Genomic DNA, 25,953 nt, shown 5'->3' on the forward strand with positions numbered 1-25,953 from the left:
ATTCATACTGTTTGGTGCACTACTGAGAGCCCATGCTAATGGGGCAGTATCATCAAAATCCTTCCAACATAATTTACAAACTAAATACATCTCATACAAAAACTGAAGTTGAATTAAGACACAAAGAGAAATCTCACTGATTAAAACATAAAATATTTATGATAAATGAAATTAGTCTGTGGACTTCTAAGAGAAAATTTGTCAATAGGACAAGGGAACACAATGTTGGTGAAACAAAAGTAATTCTCATTATTGATACTTAGTTAACCCTAAAAATGTTTGAATGAGTAGAAACCCTGGATTTGCCCTACCTTGCAGTAGGCTCGTTTCTATCATGGTAAACATTTATTCGACCAACAAATCTACAAAGGAAATAAATTAGTAGTTTAACAGCATTTCATAGAAAGTATTTATTACAGTGAGCAAACAGCTTTCAATTAAACATGCTCTGATTATCCAGAAAGTAAACAATACAGAGATATATATGTATATATTTAAAACATGGAAATACAAAAAAACCAGACAGTAAGTCAATGTAAGTTTGCATATAAAAACATACAAAACATTATAAAAATTATGAATAAATCTTCTAATTAGACAAGAAAATAAGACACCTGAGGCAACAGTGTGATTACTATCCTTTACAAAACTCCAAACCTACAACTGAACTAAAACCAAACCAAAACAAAAGCATAAAGCTAATAAACAATTTTTTCCTCTGAATATCTCTAAGTACATTTCATCTATATTTGGTGGGTCGACCCTGGAGAGCAACTAAGCACTCACTAGCCTCTTGCTCACTCCCCCCACCCCCAGCAAGACACAGGAGAGCATCAGAAGATTAAAAGTGAGGTGACGACAGTTCAATAAGGAAAAAAACCCAAGCAATGCAAAGGCAACCACCCACCACCCCCCAAAAGCAAACAGATGCCCAGCCAGTCTCCAACCTCCCCCAAGTTTTACTGCTGAGCACAGCATTATACGGCACAGAATAACCCTCTGGTCAGCTAAAGTCAGCTGTCCTGGCTGTGACAGCTCCCAGCCTCTTGACCAGCCCCAGCCCACTTGCTGGAGGGCAGAGCAAGAGACAGAGAAAAAGCCTTGACGCTGTGCAAGAACTGCTCAGCAGTAACTAAAACACCCCTGTGGTATCACCACTGTTTCAGTCACAAATCAAAACCACTACACCACGTGGGCTGCTATTAAGAAAATTAGCCCCATTCCAGACAGACTCAGTATCTGCAGTACCGCTGTCCTGGTGAGTAACCTCAAACCAAAAGGGATTAAACTGGAGATCAGCATTCTGGATGGCAGAAGGAACTGTAGGGAGCTGGGGGGTCTGTTAACCTGGAAAAGAGCCTCTCAGGCTCAGAGGAGTGGCAGCTCGTCTGCTGAGAGAACTTACACCACAGCCACTGTACAGTTTGTTATGATGCATCACGATATAAACAACTTTGTGCCTTTGGAAAGAAAGATTCGCCACTGGGGTTTGCTGAGAGGCAAAGTGTCAATTAAAAATTAGCAGAAATAGAAGCTGTCTACCAATAAGCATTCTCATTATTCATGTGTCAACAGCTGTCCCAGCAAATTTCACCATCTATAATGGCTTGAGCTTCAACTTACAAATGTCCACTTCATGAGCCATATATTTAAAAAAATACCAAGTCATTAATGGAATTGGTTTGCTAAAGAATCTGTTCTCTTGCAGATTTCTAGACCAGTTCCTTGGTCACTGAGATCAGGAAAAAGAAATAGCTCCACACCTCGGAAATAAGCAATGTTTTCTGTGTATCTTCTGACAGTATTTACCCACAAAAGAGTGCATTTCAGTTTGTCACCATATCGTTTTCTGTGTATTATTTCAGCTATTTTTACTGTAGCAGGAAGAAGTGTTTCCAAATACTACATTTATTTGTGTTTTTCACTATTAAAAAAGAAACCTCAAAAGGAGGCTTTAAAAGGTTTATCATTAGTGAAATTTTGTACAGAACTTTCGTAAAATATTGAGTATTGCATGACTTTCAACATGGCTAAAAAATTCTACAGGTTTTTACTCATGTTCTGGGTGCTTAGTTTTTAAATGTCTTGCTAATAATTTGGCTTCATACTATCATGAGCTAATATCTCAAAGCACTAATGTAAGGTAACGTTGATAGTTAATGATAAAATACATAAATCTGTATTTCAAATAGTCTTGGTAATTTCTTTTTTTTTTGGCTGACTTCCTGTCAGATCTGATTAAATTGACATTGTTTTTACCTCAATGTGGCTGATGAAAAGCTCATACTGGGTGTAGAAGCACTTGCCATTTTCTTGTTGTTCACCTGTGCTTGCATTATCAGTAACTCCAATCTGCAGTTTCTTTGCAAGAATCTTTTTAAGCCACTTCACCATTTTGTGATGGTTACTTTGGTTAGAACTCGGTAACATAATCCATAAATCCACCTAGCCAGGCAAAAACTGCAATATTTTGCAATACGCTGAAAGCAAAGGAACAAGTGAGGGTGCCACTGGCAACCTCTCCTCATCCTCTCTTCTGCAGAGTACTCCTCTCAAACTGTATATGACATGGGAGACACTGACATACAGACTGAGAGAGGGTGTCAGTGTCAAGAAATATACCAAATACTAGTAAAGCTTAATTATTTTTCTTTTTAAGATTAAAAAATTAAATAGAAATAAAAGTTCTAAAAGTTTCACTTTGCAACCCAACAGATTGTCTTGTGCACTCTCCTTTGGAGACTGTTGCCCTAGAGCAGACCAGTGAGCGACTTGCAGGAAAGCAGCTCAGAAGGAAGACTAACCTGACTTCAAGCTCACTCTGGGGCCCATTCTAACCAGCCAGATGCAGCCAGTATCTTCTCATTATGATACTCTTACAATTTATTGTTAGGGTACCTTATATAACACAGGTAAGAATTATTTTCTTACTTATAAAGGTCAGGCTGAGGTTGTTCACATTCAATGGTGGCATGTAGTGCATCGATTTCTTGTTCATTGTGAAATGCCCTTGTGTCTTGAACAGCATAGTAAGTCTGGAAAGATTAGAAAGGTGTAAATAAAATCAAAAAGTAAGGACAGATACACAAGACATTAACCTGCAACTATACTTCAGTTGAGCATGAAATAGCATTTACTGTCTTTTACATAAGAGCTCATAGTTCAAATGAGATGCTTGTAACTGGGTATCTTACATTATATGCAAGTACCATGCAGTGTGCTAACAAGTCACCGTAAAAGCATTTAAGTAAAAAAAGTTTGTGCATTATCTCTGTAATCTGCATGCTTATACTAGACATGGACAAAATCAAAAATAAATATGATTTTAAACTTTTCATAAAATAATGATACTTTTAAGAGATATGAAGTCACCTGGTAGAAATCTAAGTTACAGAAGTTAGTGTATCTGCTCACACATATAAGCATGAAGTCACATTATGATCTGTGTAAAATATTAAATGCAAACTTTGCCTTAAAAAGAAAATGTAGAACATTTTATTACTTTATGACTGGATTCACCATCCAAACTAGCTGTTGTAACAAAACATGTTCCATCTCCTCTACTACTTGATAGAAATATTAAGTCACATGGGAATGTTTCATCTTCTTTTACCATTACAATATCTCCAACCTAAGGAAAAAGTAAAACAAAACAAAATAAAATGCATTTATCATTTATGTAGCAGCCTAAACTTCTGATTTCAAAACTGAAACCTAGGTTCACTCAAATATCTTGAAATGTCATCAATTTTTATTTACATCATGATTTTACCACAGGAGTCTGAAAAACTGAATTATACTCTAAGGAATGGCTGAGACCTACTGTTCATTACCTCTACTCTCAGGATAACCATTTTGAACATACTGTCTTATTAAGTTTTGCAACATTATTTGAGAGATGGAAGATATTATCCTTGTTTTAAGATGAAGTAAAACTAAACATTGTTTCAAAAACAGCTGGAGCTGTAAGCTGCTCTCCTTGGCTCTTAAGCTTCTAGCTCTGAATATTATAATTAGAAATAGCTGAAAAAGCTAAGAATTCAAAGTCTGCCAATTAAAACAGATACATTTTCAGCAGAATTTGTGACTAGGAGTCCATCCTCTTTTTATCCATGTTTAAAGGTGAGCAAATTAATTTTTATTCATATAAACACAGGTAATATTTTACAGTGTGTTAAAGACTGTCACAGTCAACCAAATATAAATTCAAAACATTACTGTAAATCACTCATTTGAGAAAAACAGCCTTTGATACATTTTTGGAGGTCATCTTTTACAAAGGGATATTAAAAAAAAATGAACAAATGGCAAAAATATACTACATTATAAGAATACAAAAGTTCCAATAAAAATCTCATCATAATATGTAACTTTTGCAATTTTCTATGTTGCTCAATATCTGTTCAATATACTTTTAAGTCATGATTGATTACTGTAAGATTCAGCTTAATTGTTGTTCTCATGATATACTTATAAAGGTAATTTCCAATATACTTAGCAGTTGGCAGGAGTCAGTCAATTCTAGTTAAGCAAAATAGTTTGATAACAATCAGCATTAATAACATCTAAAAATAAAATTGTGACAGCTTAGGTAGGATTTACTAACAAGTACTGAAAAACTAGGGTGATGATGATAAATGAGATTTAACTTCTTGTGGGTATGAAAAAGGCTCTTTTTTTTTAACCAACAGCAAGGAAAAATCACAGATTGTACATACGGCATAGGAGACTGCAAGTTGCTGAGCATACCTGTAACAACCTGGTATGAAAATTAACAGAAACTTAATCAGGCTTAAATAAATCATTAATGTGCGTAACCACAGAGGATCAAAAATAGAGAAAAGACAAAAGACAAATAATGAGTGCGATTCCAAGTTAAAAAATGGAAAATGAAAGGAACAGCTATAAGAGGAGTGAACAAAGTAAAGATAAGGCAGAAATATATCTACCTTCTAAAAATATTTTATTCAGAGGCATTCAACTAAAAATTAGTATATTGTAGGTCTAATCTCCATTAAATGTAATAAATGGTATAACATTATCACTCTACATTTCTGTATAATTTGTTTTACAAGATGTGTGAAGTAAAGCTCGTCTCCTATAATCTGGTAAATTATAGTTACTTACTCTTAATTTTCGGCTTTGCTTTCTAACCAGTTTTCCATGTTGAATGAAATGTACAGGGCATTGGTTCATTGCACTGTCAGCTTTATGTCGAAGCCAATCTTCATAACCCTAGAAAACAGTGAAATGGAACGCTGCAGTGATGCACAATTGGCTATAAAGACACAGAACAGCTCTAGTTTGCAACAAAAATGTTAAAAATCATCCTTGATCAAGATAAGGAAAAAAAAGAAAATATTCTCACTAGAACAAATGAAATTGTAATACACGTTAGTAATACAGTCCTGTTGGACATATATAAAAAAGAGCATTCATGGTTACAATTAGTAAAAAAATTGTATATTTTAATTAAGACATTTTGATAAATAGGGATGTTTACAATGTATAGAGCAATTTCTGGTGTTTGAGTGCTCATCTCTTGCTCATGCTCTATTGACTCTTGAGTAAACGCCAAGTATTTATAGAAACAGTTTCTGAGAAGGCAGAAGTGGAGAAAATACCTTTTAGAAGATTGGGACTCCACACTGAAAGATGATAAAGTGACAACATGACCGAAGGTAGTCATATTTCCTGATTGTCATACAATTATGTCAAAATTTCAACTGTATATACAATATATACAGTCCTAAAGAATTTTGTTTCAAGAGACTTTGTAGAATAACTTATTTTGATTGCTCAATTATCCTCTGAATTTGTGTTTTACACAAACAGACAAAGTAAAAGACAGCAACTTTCCATTCAAAAGGTCCTGCCATGGGATAAAGACTGGAACTAACAAAGACACCAGTGGTAAGAGATGGAAAATATTGCTCGTATTCCATAGCATTTTTACATCTAACTCTCTTGAGCACATACGAAAACTCAATGTAGAACAAAGTATCACTACCGTGGATGCTCTGAGAGATAAAGACTCACGGAGTCTTTAAAACTTTAGTAGTAATATACTTCCAGGGGCTGGTACAGATCCTCAAGCAGGTCCCAAAGTCTATACCAGCTGCTGGGAGAAAGACTCAAGGGGATAGATAGAACTGCAGTGTGAGCCACAGCATGTCACAATCCAGGCATTGATAGGCCACTACCAAATCACAGTACGACTCTAAAGTGTATCATTTAAAACATTAAGAGTGAGAAAGCCACACCTAAAATACTATAATAGCTATTGCATGTATCACAACTTCTGCTGACCAGCAAGAACTGAATTCTACTATAGAATATACTCAATTGTATAGTTAGCACTGCAAAGAAATTGAAACTACTCTTCACAGTTTCTTTGAAAACTCACAAAGGAAAAGTCTGCACTAAGCATAATGACTATGAAGGTAATCAGTTATCCTATTAAGGGACAATCAAATTTACTCTTTATACTGGGTCCATCTGGGATGGAGTTAACTTTCTTCACAGCAGCCCATTTGCTGCTGTGCTTTGTTCTTGGGGGCTAAAACAGTGTTGGTTACATCGCAGTGTTTTGGCTATTGCTGAACAGTGCTTGTACAGCATCAAGGTTTTCTCTCCAAACTGCATACACAACAAAAAAAGGACAGTAGGCTGGAGGTGGAGGCTGGGAGGGGACACTGCCTGGACAGCAGACCCTAAGTGATCGAGGGGATATTCCACACCATATGACATTGTGCTCAATCAGAAAAGCTCAGGGAAGGCAGGCAGAAGGGGTTGGTTTGTGGTGATGCCATTTGTCCTCCTAAGCAAGCATTACAAGTGCTGAGGCAATGCTTTCCAAGGAAGTGGCTGGACATCTACCTGCAAATGGGATGTAGTGAATGAATTCCTTACTTTGCTTAGCTTGTGTGTGTAGCTGTTGCTTCCACAGAATCACAGAATGGTTGGGGTTGGAAGGGACCTCTGGAGATCATCTAGTCCAACCCACCTGCTGAAGCAGGTTCACCCAGAGCAGATCACACAGGACTGTGTGCAGGTGGGTTTAAATGTTTCCAGAAGAGGAGACTCCACAGCCTCCCTGGGCAGCCTGTTCCAGTGCTCTGGCACCCTCAAAGTAAAGAAGTTTCTCCTCATATTTAGATGGAACCTCCTGTGCTTCAGTCTGTGCTCACTGCCCCTCATCCTATCGCTGGGCACCACTGAAAGGAGTCTGGTCCCATTCTCTTTACACCCACCCTTGGGTCCACCCTTCCCTGTCAAAGTATCACTAACATGACATGAGTCTTTTCACCTTCCCTCTGTTTTCTCCCCATCCCATAGGAGAGGGGAGTGAGCGTGTGGCTGTTGGCCACCACACCCTCATTTTTATAGTTTTTAGTTTTTATAGTCATTGTTTTAATCATCATAGTCCATCGTAGGTATGTAAGAAACACAGACATCACCCATTACAAGTTTTAAGCTAAAATGAGTAGCACTGTAACCTAGAAACTTTCTTGATGTTCAACCTCATTGATTTTATTTTTTTTTCCAAATAACAAATTTTTTTTCTGAAGCATGACAAGTGAGATCTTTCTTATGCCCACAAAAACTGCGAACTCCTCTGAGCGGCCCAGCAACAGATGCTGAACATCAAGCTGTTTGCACAAGTTTTCCTGTCAGATTCACATCCCATTCAGTGAAATAAAGGAAAGAAATGGCTGGTGTCTGGACCAGAGATACAGTGGAGACTGAACCATGAGAGGGAACTCACTGTGCCACTGAGTTCTTACACTGATAGCTGTGCTGCAGGAGCAATTAGCACTAAATTGGACTGAAGGCAAAAAGCCAAAATCAGAACCTTTGTAAGACCATTATTTGCAACTATTACTTTAGCAGCTCAGATTTTTAGAAACCACTCTGTGGCTACAGTGAGATGGTACAGTGAATGCAGAAGAGTACTGTAGGGCACTGAATACAAAGTACTGCTTATAAACTTACTTGCTAGTTCAAATTTAGTAAAATTTTTGATGAATTAACTTTGCGCTACCAAGGTTTATGTCAGATCAGGTATCCTGTGTCCTCCTGCAGCGGGCCTGGAACTCACAAAATCAACAAATTCAGCCCTGGCTAAATCAACAGAAGGGCAATGTTGAGCTCTTTCCTGATTCATTCCTGATCCAGACCAAATTTGTAATATCAGAAGCTCTGGTAACATGTAGAAATGATTGCAATAGCCCCATATGAACTAAAACATCCTACACTCCTCTGAGATTCCACTAAGTTCAATAAGATCCCATCTACATTTCATTGGTCATCTCAACTGTAGCACTGCAGCATTAGAGTAGCACATGAAAATTACCTTTTTATTTTCCTATTGGTAGTACTAATTTGAAACTGAAATGGTAAACCTGTACAATTCCACAGCTGTACTATGCAATTCTATTGCGACAGAAGAAATTTCATCAGTTACTTTTACACTCAAAGAACTGATTTCAAAAAAATACTTAAATTTCATGGATTTTCACACTAAAAATGAGAGAATACTATAAAGTCTGTTCAATACTCATCTGTAGAAAGCACCTCAGCTATCATGATGAACTACAGAGTACAATCAACTTGAATCAAAGTATTTTTTTAATATGTTCATACTGTAAAGGGTAAGGAAATCTCAAAGGTAAGAGCAGATTTACCTTATAAGCTTTAGTAATTCTTATTAAATTAATTTTCAGTCATCATCAAAATACATAATAGGATGTGGACAGTTATTTAGAAACAAAAAAAGAGTCAAAGTTTGCTGAGTAAACACAAGAATGTGATTCCTTGGAAAATAAGGACATCAAAATTACAAAATAATTTAGAAGATTGTGTTGAATTTGTGAGATATAATGTAGCAACCAATTCTACTTAAACTACAGAAACAAAAATAAAATTACTCTGTCAAAGTTCACTGCAATCAAACAAAAAGGCAGGGTAAATTGAAATGCAAAACGAATAATAACGTTCTTTTCAGTTATAGTTTTGCTCACTAAACTACTCACCTGTTTGATAGCTGTTACAGTGATGACAAATAAAAGTGGAAGTCCACTTGTAACAGGACTAGTAGGTGTATCAATAATTAACTGCAACAAAAGGTACAAAGATTTTCTGGTTATATTTTTGTGAGTGTAAGTAGTAATTTTTTCAAGATGTTTCAGCAATATGTTACAAAGCACACAGGAATTTTTTAATTAAAAAGAACGGTACTTTAACACAAACTTTGAAAAATAACTACATGCTATAATAAGATCCAATGCTGTATTTAGATCACATGAATATTCAGATGTTAATGCCTAGTAAAAATATTTGCTTGCAAGAACTAAGTACTGGAAAGCTGCAGCTTTAGAAGCAACATTACTGAGCAGTGTTAGCAATCAGCACAGTGCTGTTTTCACGTTATCCAATTCTGCTGTTGTTACACATGCAAGGAGTAAATCCTGAAATACTGAGCTGTGAATTTTGCAATTATATACAAAGAGGTCAACTCCATGGAGGGAGGTCAGATAATAACAAAACTGCTCTGGGAATCTGCATAGCTTTTCTTTCTGCACAATCTGGTATACTAAGTAATACAGTTTTTCACTTAGTAAGATTTTTATTGTTTAACACATTTAAGTGATAGCGAAAGGTTCAGAATGAAGCCACCTACAAAGGAGCAAATTAGTTATCTGAAGTAATAATTACAAAAACTAATATTTATGTACCACCCTAAGCAAGCATTGTATAAGCATCTATATTTTGGTTTCTCTATGGGCTTTGATGACAGCACAGTTGGAAAATTTCTGCAAGGCATCATTCTGTTCTAAGAAATATAATATTTAGCAAAACTAATAAAAGTTTATTATCCACATAATTTGTAACAGTAGTTTTACTAATCTGGACATTTGTTTATTACAAAGTAAAAAAATGACACTTGTTCTCATTTTTATCAAGAGATGTCTTGCCATCAAACAAGTGATGGTCACATTTACATTTACACCTTGGAATTGAAACAAAATTCCTTTTATCATGTCATGAATATAAAAAAGGCTATCCAACCTCAACCATTTACTTCCCCAGTCTTCAAAACCAGTGGATTTTTTAAAGCTATTTCAACTCCTTGTTTTTTTTCAGGAAGAGTCCAGAAATTTATTAAACAATGGAGGTAGCTTACCTGAACAAGGAAAATTATGAGAAAATAGAAGTTAGCTATTCTTCTGAATTGCTCAAACAAATTTTTCGGTACAAAGTTCCAAAATGTGTACTGAAAACAAATGCATAGATTATCAGTGTTTGTGAGAGAAGTATTATTCACACTCTATGTTCTAAAATCAAACAAATTCATAATTCAAAATTCAACATTAAACAAAAAGTGGTAGTATTTCTATTGTTTCATAACTTACTGAAATGGAATCTTAAATCGGTAATTGTATTCTTCAAATCATGTCAATTGCCTCAGGATTTTCTGATCTGTAATAGTCTTAGTACTAGGACTGAAGTAATTTTTGACTAGCAACAATACTCATTCAGAGATTTAATTATAGAACGGTTCAGTTAAATCAAAGGATTTTTAAGACATCCTAGTCAATTCTAACACCTCTTTTAATTCACTTGCATTTTGTACACACGACTTAAGGAGGCAGGCAGCACTCTGAGAGTTAACTACTCAATCACAGCAAGCTGACCAAATAAAAGTTGTCACCCTCACTTCTCTTCCTTGGGTTGGACACAAGCATATTCCTCAAAATAAGCTACAGCACTGAATAAGAGTATGTGGCTGCATATTACTCTACAGATCTTATAAATTATTTAAAATTTAATAAAATGGCATAAAACCAGTATATAAAAGTCCAAACAAAAAATGTAAAAACTTCAAAGGAAAAAAATCCTATAAAAGTGAGAGAGAAAGCTCCTCGTTGTGTCATCCATGCCCTTGCTCTGCCCTTCAGCAGCTTCAAATCTACTCTTTTTATACAGCTCATTCTGTAGGTCCAAAACAATTTGCAAGGATTGTTTATTGGAACACATGTAAAAATGACAGCTAAAACTGTGTGAAAAGGTGTGAAAAATGGCTTGAGAAAAGTAACATTTTATCATCTTATCCAAACTATCATTTGACACATAATAAAATGACAACTCCAATGTAACCTAATGAAATTTAACAAGGGCAAGTGTAGAGTCCTGCACCTGGGCAGGAACAACCCCAGGTTCCAGTATAGGTTGGGAGATTACATATTAGAGAGCAGTGTAGGGGAAAGGGACCTGGGGGTCCTGGTGGACAACAGGATGACCATGAGCCAGCACTGTGCCCTTGTGGCCAGGAAGGCCAATGGCATCCTGGGGTGTATTAGAAGGGGGGTGGTTAGTAGATCGAGAGAGGTCCTCCTTCCCCTCTACTCCACCCTGGTGAGACCACATCTGGAATATTGTGTCCAGTTCTGGGCCCCTCAGTTCAAGAAGGACAGGGAACTGCTGGAGAGGGTCCAGCGTAGGGCAACGAAGATGATTAAGGGAGTGGAGCACCTCCCTTATGAAGAAAGGCTGAGGGAGCTGGGTCTCTTTAGTTTGGAGAAGAGGAGACTAAGGGGGGACCTTATTAATGTTTATAAATATATAAAGGGTGAGTGCCATGGGGATGGAGCCAGGCTCTTCTCGGTGGCAAACAATGATAGGACAAGGGGTAATGGGATCAAGCTGGAACACAAGAGGTTCCACTTAAATTTGAGAAAAAACTTCTTCTCAGTAAGGGTGACAGAGCACTGGAACAGGCTGCCCAGGGAAGTGGTGGAGTCTCCTTCTCTGGAGACATTCAAAACCCGCCTGGACATGTTCCTGTGAGACCTCACCTAGGTGTTCCTGCTCCAGCAGGGGGATTGGACTAGATGATCTTTTGAGGTCCCTTCCAATCCCAAACATACTGTGATACTGTGAACTGTGATTTCAAAGGAGACAGGCTAAGAACCTTCTCCTAATTATCTGCTCTGCTACAAATGTGCCTTGTCTCCTCTTGGCAGATCACACTGATACTTGCTGATATGCAAATTATGCCATGAGTTACACATCTTCCAAATTTGGCCCTGAAAGCAAAGACAGCCAGACCTCTAGAAGGAAAATACCTCTGTTCCCCCTGCAGAAGGATCCCCAGGAAGCATGCCTTGGTTCATAGAACCCTAGAATGTACTGAGTTGGAAGGGACCCACAAGGATCATTGAGTCCAACTCCTGTCCCTGTATATGACAACCCCACAGTTCACACCATGTGTCTGAGGGTGTTGTCCAGTCTCTTCTTGAACACTGTCAGGACTGGGGCCGTGACACCTCCCTGGGGAGCCTGTTCCAGTGCTCCACCACCCTCTGGGTGAAGAACCTTTTTCTAATGTCCAACCTAAACCTCCTCTGGCACATCTTCCTGCCATTCCCTTGGGTTCTGTCATTGGTTGCCAGAGGGAAGAGTCATGGTTATAGATGAAAACTCTACTATGTAGAGTCATCTTTTTACTTGTTTGGGGTTAAAGCCTGGGCACGTGTAGGACATAGGAATGAAATGTTCTTTCTCTATCACATGCCAAAAATCAGTATCTGTTCTAAATATGCCCTAGGTTAACACTTATCTTGATTAATAGTTATTTCAATATTACATGACCTGTGAGCAAGCCAGAGCTCAGGCAGGCACACATGTAACAGCTGGAAAGTCAAGGGCTCTCCTCTTGCAATCAGAGTACTTTCCATCAGCCTGCAATGCTGCCTGTACTGCCCGATGCCCAGCTACTTACCTTGGAATTTCAAAACAGAACCAGTTAGACTTGATTCTTTTTCCTTACACAACAGTCCCAATCATCCATATCTACTGTTGTGATTTGTGACAATATAGATTCTATTCTATGATAATTTTTTTTTAAATTTTCATCGTTAACTTTGATTATCAGGCAAATTATCTCTGTTTTCTAATCTCATGCATTTATTTATTTATGAACGCCTGCCTGCTAAGAAGGAAAAATGAATAGAGGTTTCAGTGAAAAATTTGTGTTTAATTTTTCTGTTTAGGTCTTCTGACAGAACAAGTGGTTTTTCCATGTTAAAGGGGTTTTTGACTGTTTAAGTTTGATGATTATACAAGCTCACCAAATGACCATTCATAAAATAAAAATGTAATCTCTTAAGTAATAACTTCCTATTTAAGTCGCCTAGAGGGTTATTTGACTAAATGTGTAGCGACAGCACATTGTTGTCAGACTAGATACTTGTAACACCTGACTGGGGAAGTCAAGTACATGAGTTAAACAATCTATAAAAAGACTGAATGTTCACCTTCACCCTCAGTGTCTGATTGTCCCCATATTCCAGCCTGAGCCAACTGCTTTGCCTCTCCTTCACCTCTACCTTTGGTCAGCAACTCTCTTACCTGAATATATGTGAATAGCCTGGGAGCAGACCACTTGCATGGTCTGAGAGGTGTTATTTAAAATGGATGCTTCTTTAACACAGAGAACTTCCAAAACCTTTGTTTTCAACCCATCTGAATGAATGTTAGCACTTCATTACAGTGGGTTTCAGACACAAGTTCTGCCTATTCTTCTTTGAAGGAGAAGTAACAATTTTTGAAGGGGTTTAGGCAAGAAAGACAGACCACTAAGATGTCTAGACAGACCACCACCTGCCCCAGTCATCAGTAACTCAGAGCAATATCTACAAATGCGTGATTAATGTTTAACCACCATAAGCACCCCCAGGAGAAACAACAGAGTGGGTGTCACTCAGAACAAGATTTATCTCATGATGGCATTCAAGGCAGTTTCTCTACTCTACTTAGGCAGGAACAAAATAAAAATCCTTGAAGGCATTGAAAATGAAGATATTAAATGCAACGATTACTGTGCCCAGACAGACAGTTAATACCATCTCTCTTCTTTGGATAAGCTCTAGTCATGCTCTTTGTAAACTCTGAAAAGCCGCTAATGTATATTTAACTACTTTTTTTCACTATAACTCACTTGAAGGAAATAAGGCTATCCAAACGGTTAAACACTTGAAGATTTTAAGCCGAGGAAGGCTTAACTCATCTTAATCAATTGCTGCAGAAGACTCAGAGGCCAGCGCTCATAGATACCTTCTGCATACAGGAGATAACACATCAGCCAGCAAGTTGTAGAGTTACATATGCATCCAAGAGATGAACACGTTGTGGCAACAGATGCATCTGATGCACCGAGCAAGGAACTGTAAAATCAGTCTGTCTAAAGTCAAAACAGTATAATTCACGAGGATTTGCTTCCCATTTATAATCATAACACCAACTGCAGGGCTGGTGTATTTCTGTAATCATGTGCTTGGACTACTTATGAGCACCTCCCCAGCATTCCCACTCACACCCCTGCTCCACCTCACCAATTCCTGCATCCTCTTTCCTAGAGCCAGTCCCATGAATTAAAAAATATAAAACAGGGTCTCCTTAACAATGGTTTATTCTTTTTAAATACTGTATTTTGACCTTTTCATTTGATATGTGCACTTCAGAATTCTGGCTCACATTCCAGGCTTCTCTTTCCAGTCTAAGAGGCAAAATACTTTCTCAAGTAAAAGGAAAGTTTAAGTAAATACTTGATATCAAAAGCTGGAGCTGTAAGGAAAAAAGCATTCCTTATTGCATTACTGATTTCTGTCAACTCCTCAGTTTCTTACAGCTTATTTCTTTCAAGTAGTTACCTTGCTCTGATTTCACTCCTTTCCCTCAACCTTTTCCACTGTTTCTTGTAAATGCTTAAAACTATTCTGACAAAAATATCTACAACATTGCTTCAGCCCTGGTTTATAGACACCTTGCTATGCTGTTTCTCATGCCTCTGCAAAGCAGAATCCATCTTGATGGTAACAAATTCAGGGAGGAACAAATAAAAGCTGAACAATAATCTTGCAGTCACTTCTTTTAAGTTGTCTTTCTTTTAACAGATTAAGACACATACACAAAACTTGAACATGTCCACAGTGACTTCAGTATTTTTAGTATACAGATTTTTATAGTACCTATCAATTACCAAGAGACAATACATTCCTCAAGCTGCCAGCTGAACAACTGGACTGTATGTGTGTGTACATAACATTTTACATATAGTAATACCTGGTATATTATTATGCTATTAAAACAAAGTATTATATTTATTACATACATATAGTTATCCTCCAACACAATAGCTGAAAAAGGTCTGATCAAAAGCTTGATAATTTCTTTAAAATTAGATTTATAAAAATGTTACCTTTTTTTGAAATACAATTTGTCTAACTTCATTAAAGAACTGGCAGAGAAAACTATAGTAAAGGGTGTGAAAAAAAATAAATAATTAGCTGAAATCCTAAGAACTGAGTTGAGAGTCTGGCTTGTCTATCTCAAGTGACTTGTTTCTAACCATGTAGGAAGTTTGTAGCAGAACTGATCTATGTTCTTTGATATATTTACATCAGTGTCAACTGTTTAACTTCTTCAAGCAAAATCTTCAGACTGACATGCTTATATATGACTCATTAAAATTGAAATAGAAATATCCATAAAATTTTGAAAAGCACTTTGCAACATTTAGGAGAATTTGGAACGAATGTAGAAATGCACAGTTAACTATATTTTAATCAAAGTATTAATATGTGTCCCACCTGCATAGTGTTTATCACTCCATCAAGAGAAAGACCCCTTTTTCTCTACACCACGTGACACAGGGTGGTTCACATCACAGGGATCATTATAAGCTCTGTTGCCTGTAGGGCTTTTGCATGTGACTAAAAGCCACCTGTGCACTCAGAGTGCAAAAATGAAACTGATTTGGGGAAGTTAGCTCAAATGGTATCTACACACTTGAACAAACAAGCACACATTTTGTCATAGGGTTCCTTAAAAATAGCTGCTGGCAAGACAGGATTTCTACTACAAAAAAAAGTGTATCTTTAGTAGTCCTTTTTCAGCAACTTTCAGTCTCATTCAATAGCGGCTATATCTCCAGGAATGCCTCTGACAAAGTGATCCACCAGCATCTGAAAGATTACCTAATTATCATTACAACAAACAAACAAACAAACAAAGCCACACACATACAAAAAACAGACCAAACAAATAACCCCAAACATACAACAAAAAACCCAGACAAAAACCACACCAAACACCCAAAACTAACAAAACCAACCAACAACACTTACAGCAGAGATGACTGACTAAAGACAGAATTCACAGAAAGCATTAGGAAAATAGAAGAAACAGTGTGATAGAGTGTGTGCAAAAGTGAGCAAGGTTCACTTTCTCATTAGTAAAGTGAGAAGAATTACACCTGTCCACCCTGGTGTTGAGTTTAGACCTGCTTGCTTTCCTTTCTTATAGTTCTCTCCCACTGAATGCAGACATGAAAAACTTGACTTAGAGGCTCTGTTGGGGGCAGTCCCAGCAGAGAATAAAAGATCACTAATAATCCTGGGCCGAGTCAGGGGCAGGGTAGATGGCTTCTCCTGGGAACACAAGGGAGCTTGCAGGGAGCCTTTGCCCTTGAAATCCCACCCACAGCAGCAGCATCAAGAGCCAACAGCAATTCCCTGCTCTTTCCAGACACTGGCAGCCATCCACAGAAGGAAATTGTATTATCATGACTGCAAGGAGAATTGCACGCTCATTCATTCCCTCCCCATCACAGATATTGCTGTCCCTGAGCTGGCACCCGACAGAGTCCAACCGATTCAAAAACATCTGAGATTGACTGCCAATCGAGTCCATTTACTGTTCATTGCTTATAGCTCTTGCCCCTTTGGCCTGGCTAGGAAAAAATTACTATTTAACATTTGGAGAATCAGATCTGATCTTCTGCTTCAGCCAGTATGGCTGTAAGTCAGGCGATCACCTGGCACAAGCTGAGAGCTCCATGTTACAGCTGCTTTTAGAGCAGATCACTGTGTCCACACTAAAAGGCACAAAGAGCATTCCCTGCATTTGTACCTGTCCCATGTGTATTTGCATCTACCCATCCTCTCTGCCCCCACGTGGCATGCTACACATAAATATTTATCAGTTTCACAAACACATGACCATGCTGGTTCCCACTGTGGGCTTTGGATGCTTTTTTGACTTTCAAATGTTATTGCTTAGGGCTATATTTGAACTCTTCATCTTGAAACAGCTGTGTCACAGCCCTAGAGAGGAAAGACAAATCCTTCCACTTACGAAGCATCACACTGGAGTGGTGTGGGACAGCCTAGGCATCCTCCAGGTCCCAACTGGCTCATCTTGGTGGAGGTATTTTAATATTTCCTTAGGCTTCAGTATTAACATTTCTTCTAAATGCAGAAACAAAATGAGAAATCAGAGCCCCCCCAGTGTTTGTGGTTTTATAATGACACTAGACTGAGTGCTGCAGGCAAGAGGTCTAGTGCAAGGGCATGAATTTCTGCTGGAAGAAAAGAACATTTCAACAACATCCACTGAAACGTGTCAGAATTACTTAACTTTATTTAACTATTAGTCACTGCGATTGAGATGACTCACAATTAATCAGATTAGCACTGAAGGTAGCTAAGGTTTCCCTTGCCATTTATAAGATTTTCAACATGCAGCATTATAGTTTCAGGCCATTCTCATACAAATCAATGTTTGGATCAGTATTTGATTAGAAATCCCAAGGAAACAGGCAGACAACAGACGACAGTTATAATACGTGAAACAAAATTGGGAGCATTTCTGGTCCATGAATATAGCTGTACAGTACTTCAAAGCAGGAGTTAATAATAGTACTGTTTTCCCATCTAAGTTCACCTTATTGCTTCTTTATAGGAATAACAGGAAATGGAGCTGTGCTTTTCATAATTTCATATCATAAATTAATTTGAATGAAATCTCTTTACAACAAATTCTTCAAGTAACAGTTCTGCATTCACTGTAGATTCAATCTTGCATTTCATTTAAGAGTCATATCCCACTACTTTTCAGTATTACCTGGGAGCTTACGCCCCACTGCTTCCAGTTATCTTAGTGGGTTTTGTAGCTTTAAAAATTTCTCTTTATGAAACTATGACAGTAAAAGTTTGCAGCTAGACAGAATCATCAAGGCAAAATACTATGTATTGATTACCCACAGACCGAAAAGAATAAAAGACTTTGGAAGTCTCTCTAACTCCGCTTCCTCTACAGGTGGTATGGAAAAAATGATCAGTCCTCCTGCAGAATGTTCCTGGGGTTTTTAAGTTTGTCGGCTGTCTCTGACACACCAGGAAGTCTCTGATCTAGCATTCAGCAGGCCATTCTTATCCTGGCATCTCTGAAATTTTTATTTCTTTCTTGTGATTCATTCTTTAGGTTGTCTGTCAAAACTAGTAAGCAGCTGTAATTAAACACGTTCTTACAGAACTCCATATTGTTCCCTCAAAAAAGATGTTATTTTCTATACAACTTTCCCCTCTGTTCAAGACAAATGTACACGTCCAATTAGTCTTCAGTTCATTGATTCGGCAAGAACAGGAGATGCAAATCCCTACTTTGTCTACAAATGAATGAGATCTTTGAAGCACAGTAGTTCTATAAAGATCAAGGTCAAGGCCAGGAAAAGGGTTTTGCATGTTAGAAATTATTAGCAAATGAATAAAGAACTAAACCCATCATTAAGCCACTTTAGAAGTCCATAGTTAGCCTATAACAATGAATGCTCCATGCATTTCTCCATCTTAAAAATTCTGCAGCTGGTCTGGGAAAAGGTACAGACCAGTCTGAGCAAAGGTATGAACCAGATTCCACACAAGCAATAATTAAACAGACTGAGGTTATTCAGCCTGGAAAGGAATATGGTAAAAGATCACTAATAGAATCAAGAAGAAAAACAGGGAATAACAGTTGTTCTCAGATTCAAGGACTTGGAAAATGAACTGAAATTAACAAGTAGCAGTTTCAAAATGAAGGTTCATAATTTCTTTTGGCAAACATTTCTACAGTTTAAATGTCCCTTAACTATGTATTCTGAAAATTTACATGGGTGCAAAAAGTATTAAAGAAATTCACAGAGGAGACAAACATTAAAGACTTATTAAATAAAAAATCACCACTTTTGCCTCACAAATGACTAAGTCACAGATCAGTAAATACTAAGAGAGTATTTGGGGGAAGTATCGCTCTATGCTGACTTGTTCTTGCATTCTCTCCCAGGCATCTACTTCTGGTGACAACATCTTGTGCCAGATGGAAATTCTTAGCTGGTCAGGCACATCCAACTACGACTACACATGTACAGGTACTGTTTCTCATACTGATTTGGATACTCTACAAAAATATGAAACTTGGACCTTAAAGAAGTTTAATATTTAAAAGTTATTTTGTAATTTATCAGTCTTCAAAAAATTAAATTCTTTTGTTACCCTGTTTCACAAGAAGGAAAAAATTTGTTTCCCACCAACTTCTGTTAACTGCTACTGCTGTTTAACTTACTTTCCTTTTGACACAGCAGTTCTACTAATCAGTAAATAATTTCAAAATGTGAATAAGTTTTAAAGAAAAAAAGCAAGCAACCTGCCAACTCAATTACTTTTTCTTTCTTCTCATTTGAAACACCAAGATTTTCTACCGGCTGATATTTTGCCATGCTGCATCACTGTCATATGATAAATTCAATCAAGGGCACACAACAGCTACTTTAAAGGCCAACACCCTAGGCAGCTTAAGTAGCTAAAAGTTAGATCAACCTAAGGATCCACCTTACAAAGGTCACTACCTCTAGAACATAAGCAAACTGCATTCACAATCCAGAAGACATAAATTTTTGCCTTTTATTATTGTTTCAAAACAGCCTTTTTGTAACGCCTTGTTAAAAACATAATTGAATTAACACTTCAAATCAAAAGAACATTTTTGTCTGGCCAAAGTCTGGCTAGATACCATTTCTCACGATCAGGAATATGTCATTAAGTAGGCAGAGCATTAACCACATTCCACAGTGACACTGCAATATAGGAGAAATATCTCTCTGTACCTGAATCAAATTATTATCTTGCTGACACTGGGAAACTGCTGTAACCGCACAGTAAAGTTTAAGGTTCATATTATTTCCTTCCAAAGGTAAACTTTCTTAGCTATTTCAAGCTGCTGTCTTTTTTCAGGGCTTTATGACAGGACATTTGTTAGCATAGCAGCATACAGAGTCTAATTGATGAAGTTTCCTCATGGTTTTAAACTCCCCTTTTTAGAAAATCAGTCTGTCATAAATTGGTAAAATCTGTATTTGGAAGTTCAGAGCTCCTCATCCTTGAAGAGCAATCACATACATACTTTCTTATATAAGCATTAAAGATCTATATAAAGCACAGCTGAAAGTTACTGTCTGTCTTACTGATGAAAGACAAAGGAAATATCCTTCATGGCTGAGGTAACATTGTACAGTGTACTTGCATGCAAGCATCTTTATTTTACTCTAACAATTATGGATTTCCCATCTTAATTTTGTACAGTTGACCATTTTTTCAGGAAGCTTACATCTGTGTTTCCTAAGCTATGGTAGGTGTCCCTCTAGAGTGTTCATAAGGGATTAAGTGACAAAGTGAAAGGTTAAAAGCCAGCTAGCTTACAGAACCAGAATGAATGTAAGTCACAATGGTGCTATACCCAGGCTGTCTGGGATGGAGGTGAGTATTTAATAAGAGTTTACTTGAAAGGCACAGTAAAGGCAAGACAGTGCAGCAAGTTTTCTTATGAAGACAACTGCCATGAAAACTGAGCTTTCAGCAGTCTAAAGAATTGCTCAGTATTATAAAGCATTTTATAAAGCATTTATGTGAACTCTGTTCCCTCCTGAAATACCATGACTGTATTTACTTTCACAAAGACTACTTAAATTTTATTTTATGTGTAAGAAGTTTCATCAATAGAAAGAAAATATGAGAAACATTGTATGTATAAAAATTATTTCCACTAATAATCTTTTGTTTATGTAAAACTGTTTGCAGGTACAGTTCATAACTGAAGAATTTAACATTGGAAACATTTAACTGAATATCATTACTGTAGCTTTTACTTGGGTAGAAAAGTCTTTTTCCTGAACTAGTTAAAATCATACATATTTACTAATTGCTAGCAGGGATCCTCAGCTCAGTCCAGGTTTAAGTCATACTTTAAAATCTCACTCTGCAAAGTATGGTAACTTGAAACTTCCACTACTTTCATCATCACAAAAAGATGTCAAAGACCTTGCTGAGCTGAGCAAGATTTTTTTTTTTTTTTCCAAAAAGTATCAGAAGTAACTTCTATGGCTTCATTTACATATGTCCCAGATGAGATGTACAAGATGGAAAAATATGAGTGTCACAGGACTACAAAGATTTACATAAAATAATCCAAAAGCAATACAAGTTACTGTGTAGACCACATGATTTCCCACTACTCTTTTGACTTAATTTCATCTGCATTATTTACTACATTACCTTTTGAACATTCTATCTAATTAAAGATGCCTAGATGCTGTGCTGTTAGTTATTATACTGTCTTGGAATGAAGTACAGAAAGAAGGTAGTAAAAATAGTAGTGAAGGAAGGTAGTAAAATACAAAATTTCACATAAGAAATTAAGCACAGTTGGAGAATAGTGTGGGTTTTATTACAGCTTTGTCATTATATTAATGGATGGCAAGTGTTCAGATCCACGAAAGTAAGCACTCAGTTCCTTGAGATAACAACACTACTAAGGTTCTTAAAAATGAGTCTGTGGATCTGAGCCACTGTTCAAAAAGAGCTTTTCCCAGTAAAGAAGCTATTCTTCTGAATTCATTATTTCATAATTGGTTGAAGGTGCATGCTCATGAAGATTAAAATCTAAGCACATTAAAAACGTGAACTTCCTGACATGCTAGACATACAATAAGCTGCAAATGTTCAGCTTTCCATGCCATTGCAATACGAACCTTTGGCTAAAGCAAACCAGTCAGTCTAAACAGGTGGAGAGTACCAACAACCCAGCTGCTCACAGAAAGCTGCTGAAGCTTACGGAAAACATTTACTAGTTAAAGTGAGAGACAACTAGAAGGTTTTTAAAGGGTGCAAATGTATCACAATACCAAGAGCTTAAGAATTATTCACATATACGTGTACAATAGAGAATATTATTTCTGTGGGGTTTTGTCAATATGGCCTTTTGAAGGCAATGACACTGTTATTGTGGAGATAGCTTAATTTTTTGAGCACTTATATTTATCATACTGTATCTCTGAGATATTGCTTTAGATTACAAAGGATGTGGCCCTTCCTTGGAAAGATTTTTCTTTACTCCGGGGTTCCACCAAATGAAAATTGCTTTCTTGCTACTTTGTGGAAAAGCACCAGATCACTCTAAGGCTTTTCTATGTATTATAGTAAACGGTGGTGAAGTAATTCTATTCCTGTTCATGTTAGACGCAATTTGGTAATTAGTTTTCATGGAAGAAACTTGAAATACCGTTTTTTCACCTTTGCCAGTCACAGTAAAGGAGAAATACATAGGAAAAATAGGAAGAAAATTTTGAAGGAAATAAATGAACACACGAAGAATAACTTGTGCTGATTTATGTAAATTAATGAAAGAAAATACTACTACCTTTGAGGAGACTATTCGATTATCTGGAAATCTCTGTGGAATGTACGCTTCAGCGCCTGGCGGTGGTTCACGATGCCCAACATAAATAGTCCGACTGTCCACCCAATTCTCTTCTCCAGCACACTATGGGGGAAAAACAGTCATGTCAGTTCACTCAGTATTTCTGCAGTGAGATGAGTCACACACTGAATTAACTAATCATGTGTCTGATCATCAACACATACATAGCCATCAGTGTGTTACCCCTCACACTTCTCTGTATCATCTTAAGACTACTAAAACACATAAAATAAGTAAATCGTTAAAACTCTGCCTTAATTGCACTGCTCTTTCCCTTAAGGCAATACAAGGGAATCCACAAAAATGACTATTCTGACTTTTTAGTTTTGAAAAAAGAAGAATGGCTTAAGATTTTCTCAGTCAAATTAGACATTTCATAAGTGTTTATGTGGTTACTACTCATTTTACCACTGATTTCACCAGTGGTAATTCAAATGTGTTTATATATGACAAGTACACCTCTTTTTAAAGACTATACAGCCATAACTTGGTATTTTATTTGCAGCAGTGTGAAACTGTTCTCTGGGTTCTCTGAAATACTAGTAATCATGATTTCCCCAGACATGAACAAGCTTAGGGACTCTTTGACTGCCAGGAAAAGACCTCAACTTGTCAACTCAGATCCCTTGCTCTTTAATGAATGCTGTGTCTGCAAGCAGAAAAAAGTAGTGAGCCAAAGTAAATTCTTCATATATTCACATCGTGAAACCCCACCACACCTACAGCTAGACAAAAATCAGCACTTCCTTCAATTCACTGAAAAAAAAATACAAAAAACAAAAATACCAAAAAGTAATCACTGTAGAAAAATTTTATATACAAACAAAATTAACAACTTTTCTTTTTAATTTAGATTTTTTTTAGGGACTTGGATTACAAAATGTTCATCCTTTAGTCAACAGTTTTACTAATCCCATTCTACCATATTTCTCAAATACAGATACATTCCTAATACTTAGTCCTGTGTAGAGAAGCCCAGGCATCAGCTCCTGTAACATCATCATTAGGTCAAGTCTCGAGTAATTTCAATATTCAAATAAGTAATCAATTTAGACTCAAAACCTCTGCTTTGTGTTGTAATGATGCATTTAAACATACTTCGATTAAGTATATTAGAGTGAAGCTTCTCTTCTGCATCTTCAACAGCTAAATCTATTTAGTACATTAAATACATCCTGCAGGCATTCTTGGGTGCTGGTGCTTGATTGTTTGTCTCTAAGGGGGAACTGTCAGGCTGCTACTTAGCAAACTAACATCAAACAAATACCAGTTTGGTAGTTAACACAGCCAAAACATCACTCCTCAAAGCAACTGGATGTTCTTCTGCAGTTCGTGACAATAAAAGAGCTTAATCATACAGACACAGTAACTTATTTTCTAGCTAGTCTTGCTGTCAGTAGTTCTCAGCCCATTTACTTCACAAATATAGATGTGGCTAATAAGTATAAAATAAAATTTATTTCTCAAACTTAAAAATATTCACCCTAACATCTCCACCATTGTTTCATTTCTATGTGAGTATGACACTGCCTTAAGTGTAACACATAAGTAAAAAACAAACTTCCAACATAAAATACTGTTGAAATACACATTTAAAATCTTGCAATACTCTGAAAACCTGAAACGGTTAAGCTTATAGAATAATTATCTATATGATGTGCATGACTTTCTTGGGGGCGGGGGCGAACATCAAAAATATAGAAAAAAGCCTACTGAACTCACGCTGTTAACCACAGAATAGCTGAATAGTCATGAAGTAAAACGTGAACTGAAAGAAGAGGTTCAAAGAAAAGCAATTTATGCTGTCCCAGACATTTATACTAGAACCAGTTACAAAGGACCCTAAATCATCACTAATTCTTGCACATTACAGAATAATGAAGACATTATGTTCATAAGCTACTGAGGGCCTAAATTACAAAACTAGGCAAAGAACTAAAAATAAAAGTGAACCCAAAATTTTTCTTAGCCATTTTAATATGTTATTCAATACTCAATAACTTGAAAGAGTCAAATATTATACAAAGACAACCTATTTGTAAAGGAAGTAGAAGTAACAGCCATTCAAAATACACACCAAAGGCTTATGCTAAACTCCTGACTTAGTGGAATATACATACATTTCTCACATGTCAGATCCAATTAGGATGTGGGTTAGTTTAAAAATTACACTGATTTTCCAGCCAGCCAACTCCTCCTGTATGACTGACTAGACTTGTCACAACTCAAAAAGCAAACTACCATTCAGCCCACTTCTGACTGCCAGGTTGGATTCTATCAGCAAGCCAGAATATTTTGGAAGTAAAGCAATGAAAGTGTTTCCATGTTCCACCTTCCTTCTGTGCCAAGAACAAAATGTGGCATCTTTTACCATTTTACTGGAACAAAATCTATTTTACCTTGTCAGTGCACCTGAATGAATGTCCAATGCACACAAATAATTTAATGACACTTGCACCAAAATAGTACTAGAACTGCAAGAATGCGTGACATATTTCTGAGTAGTAGATTAAACTATACAATGTATATTGTTTTTTCGTTGGGAAGGACATTCCAGACATAAAAGCAACATGAAGATTACTCTCGAAACAGTCAAGTGTCTTAGTTCAGAGACAACTGCATAAAGGGCTAATGGGAATTCAACACAGGAATCTTTGAACATCAAGAAGAAATACCTCAGCTTTTCCTTCCCCCTACACAGTCCCAGTCTGACAATTTATCTCTTATTTTTATTATGAACCAATCTAAGGCAGCTTGACAATTCTATTATTGGTTCAAAAAAGCATTTTTTTTTAAATTTCACAGTATAAACTGGTCTTTATCATGACTCAGTCTGTGAAATTACCTGTCAAGCTAGGACGTACAGAAGACTGAGCTTTAAACAGCATTCTCCTGTATTACTACCACTTTTTAAAGGTCTGATGGCCCTGGAGTATTTTGCTACCACTAAGTAAACCAACTCAGTGTCACAACCTGGAATTTGTTTCCCTAAAGAAAGGCTCTTTAAAATTTGCTCTATACATGGGATATAAAAATCAAGACAATCTCTTCTGCTATCTTAATTGGATCAAATTTTATCATGAACTGATAAATTCACCACAAAGGTACAAAACCATATCTAACTTAACTATCGGCTAGCACAGAATTTTTTTTTATTTTTCAATGTGTTAATGAAGAATAGAAAATAAATGCACTTTACTAACCCATTCCAACAACTTCAAAACCCCCAAACACTCACAGTCCAAGTGTAAAAATTTAGCAGGGAAGAGTAAGGTTACGGTTTTCAGTGAGGTAAAGGTGCAACGCAAAAAGTAGCAT

At 36.8% G+C, this 25,953-nt stretch overlaps 1 protein-coding gene across 4 annotated transcripts in view; it reads right to left on the reverse strand.

Moving 5' to 3' along the window:
• ATP11A (ATPase phospholipid transporting 11A) overlaps positions 1-25,953 on the reverse strand; it is a 129,374-nt gene that overhangs the window by 44,389 nt on the left and 59,032 nt on the right. For all 4 annotated transcript variants that reach the window (XM_082049862.1, XM_082049863.1, XM_082049865.1 and 1 more), the window contains exons 2-8: positions 22,576-22,698; positions 10,187-10,276; positions 9,036-9,116; positions 5,128-5,235; positions 3,503-3,631; positions 2,932-3,035; positions 312-362 (exon numbers count right to left, since the gene is read on the reverse strand). In XM_082049862.1, coding sequence (XP_081905988.1) covers positions 312-362; positions 2,932-3,035; positions 3,503-3,631; positions 5,128-5,235; positions 9,036-9,116; positions 10,187-10,276; positions 22,576-22,698 — 686 coding nt within the window. The remainder of the gene's footprint in view (positions 1-311; positions 363-2,931; positions 3,036-3,502; positions 3,632-5,127; positions 5,236-9,035; positions 9,117-10,186; positions 10,277-22,575; positions 22,699-25,953) is intronic.

Source organism: Streptopelia decaocto (assembly GCF_964273445.1).
Source record: "Streptopelia decaocto genome assembly, chromosome: 1".
Classification (NCBI taxonomy): Eukaryota; Metazoa; Chordata; class Aves; order Columbiformes; family Columbidae; genus Streptopelia; species Streptopelia decaocto.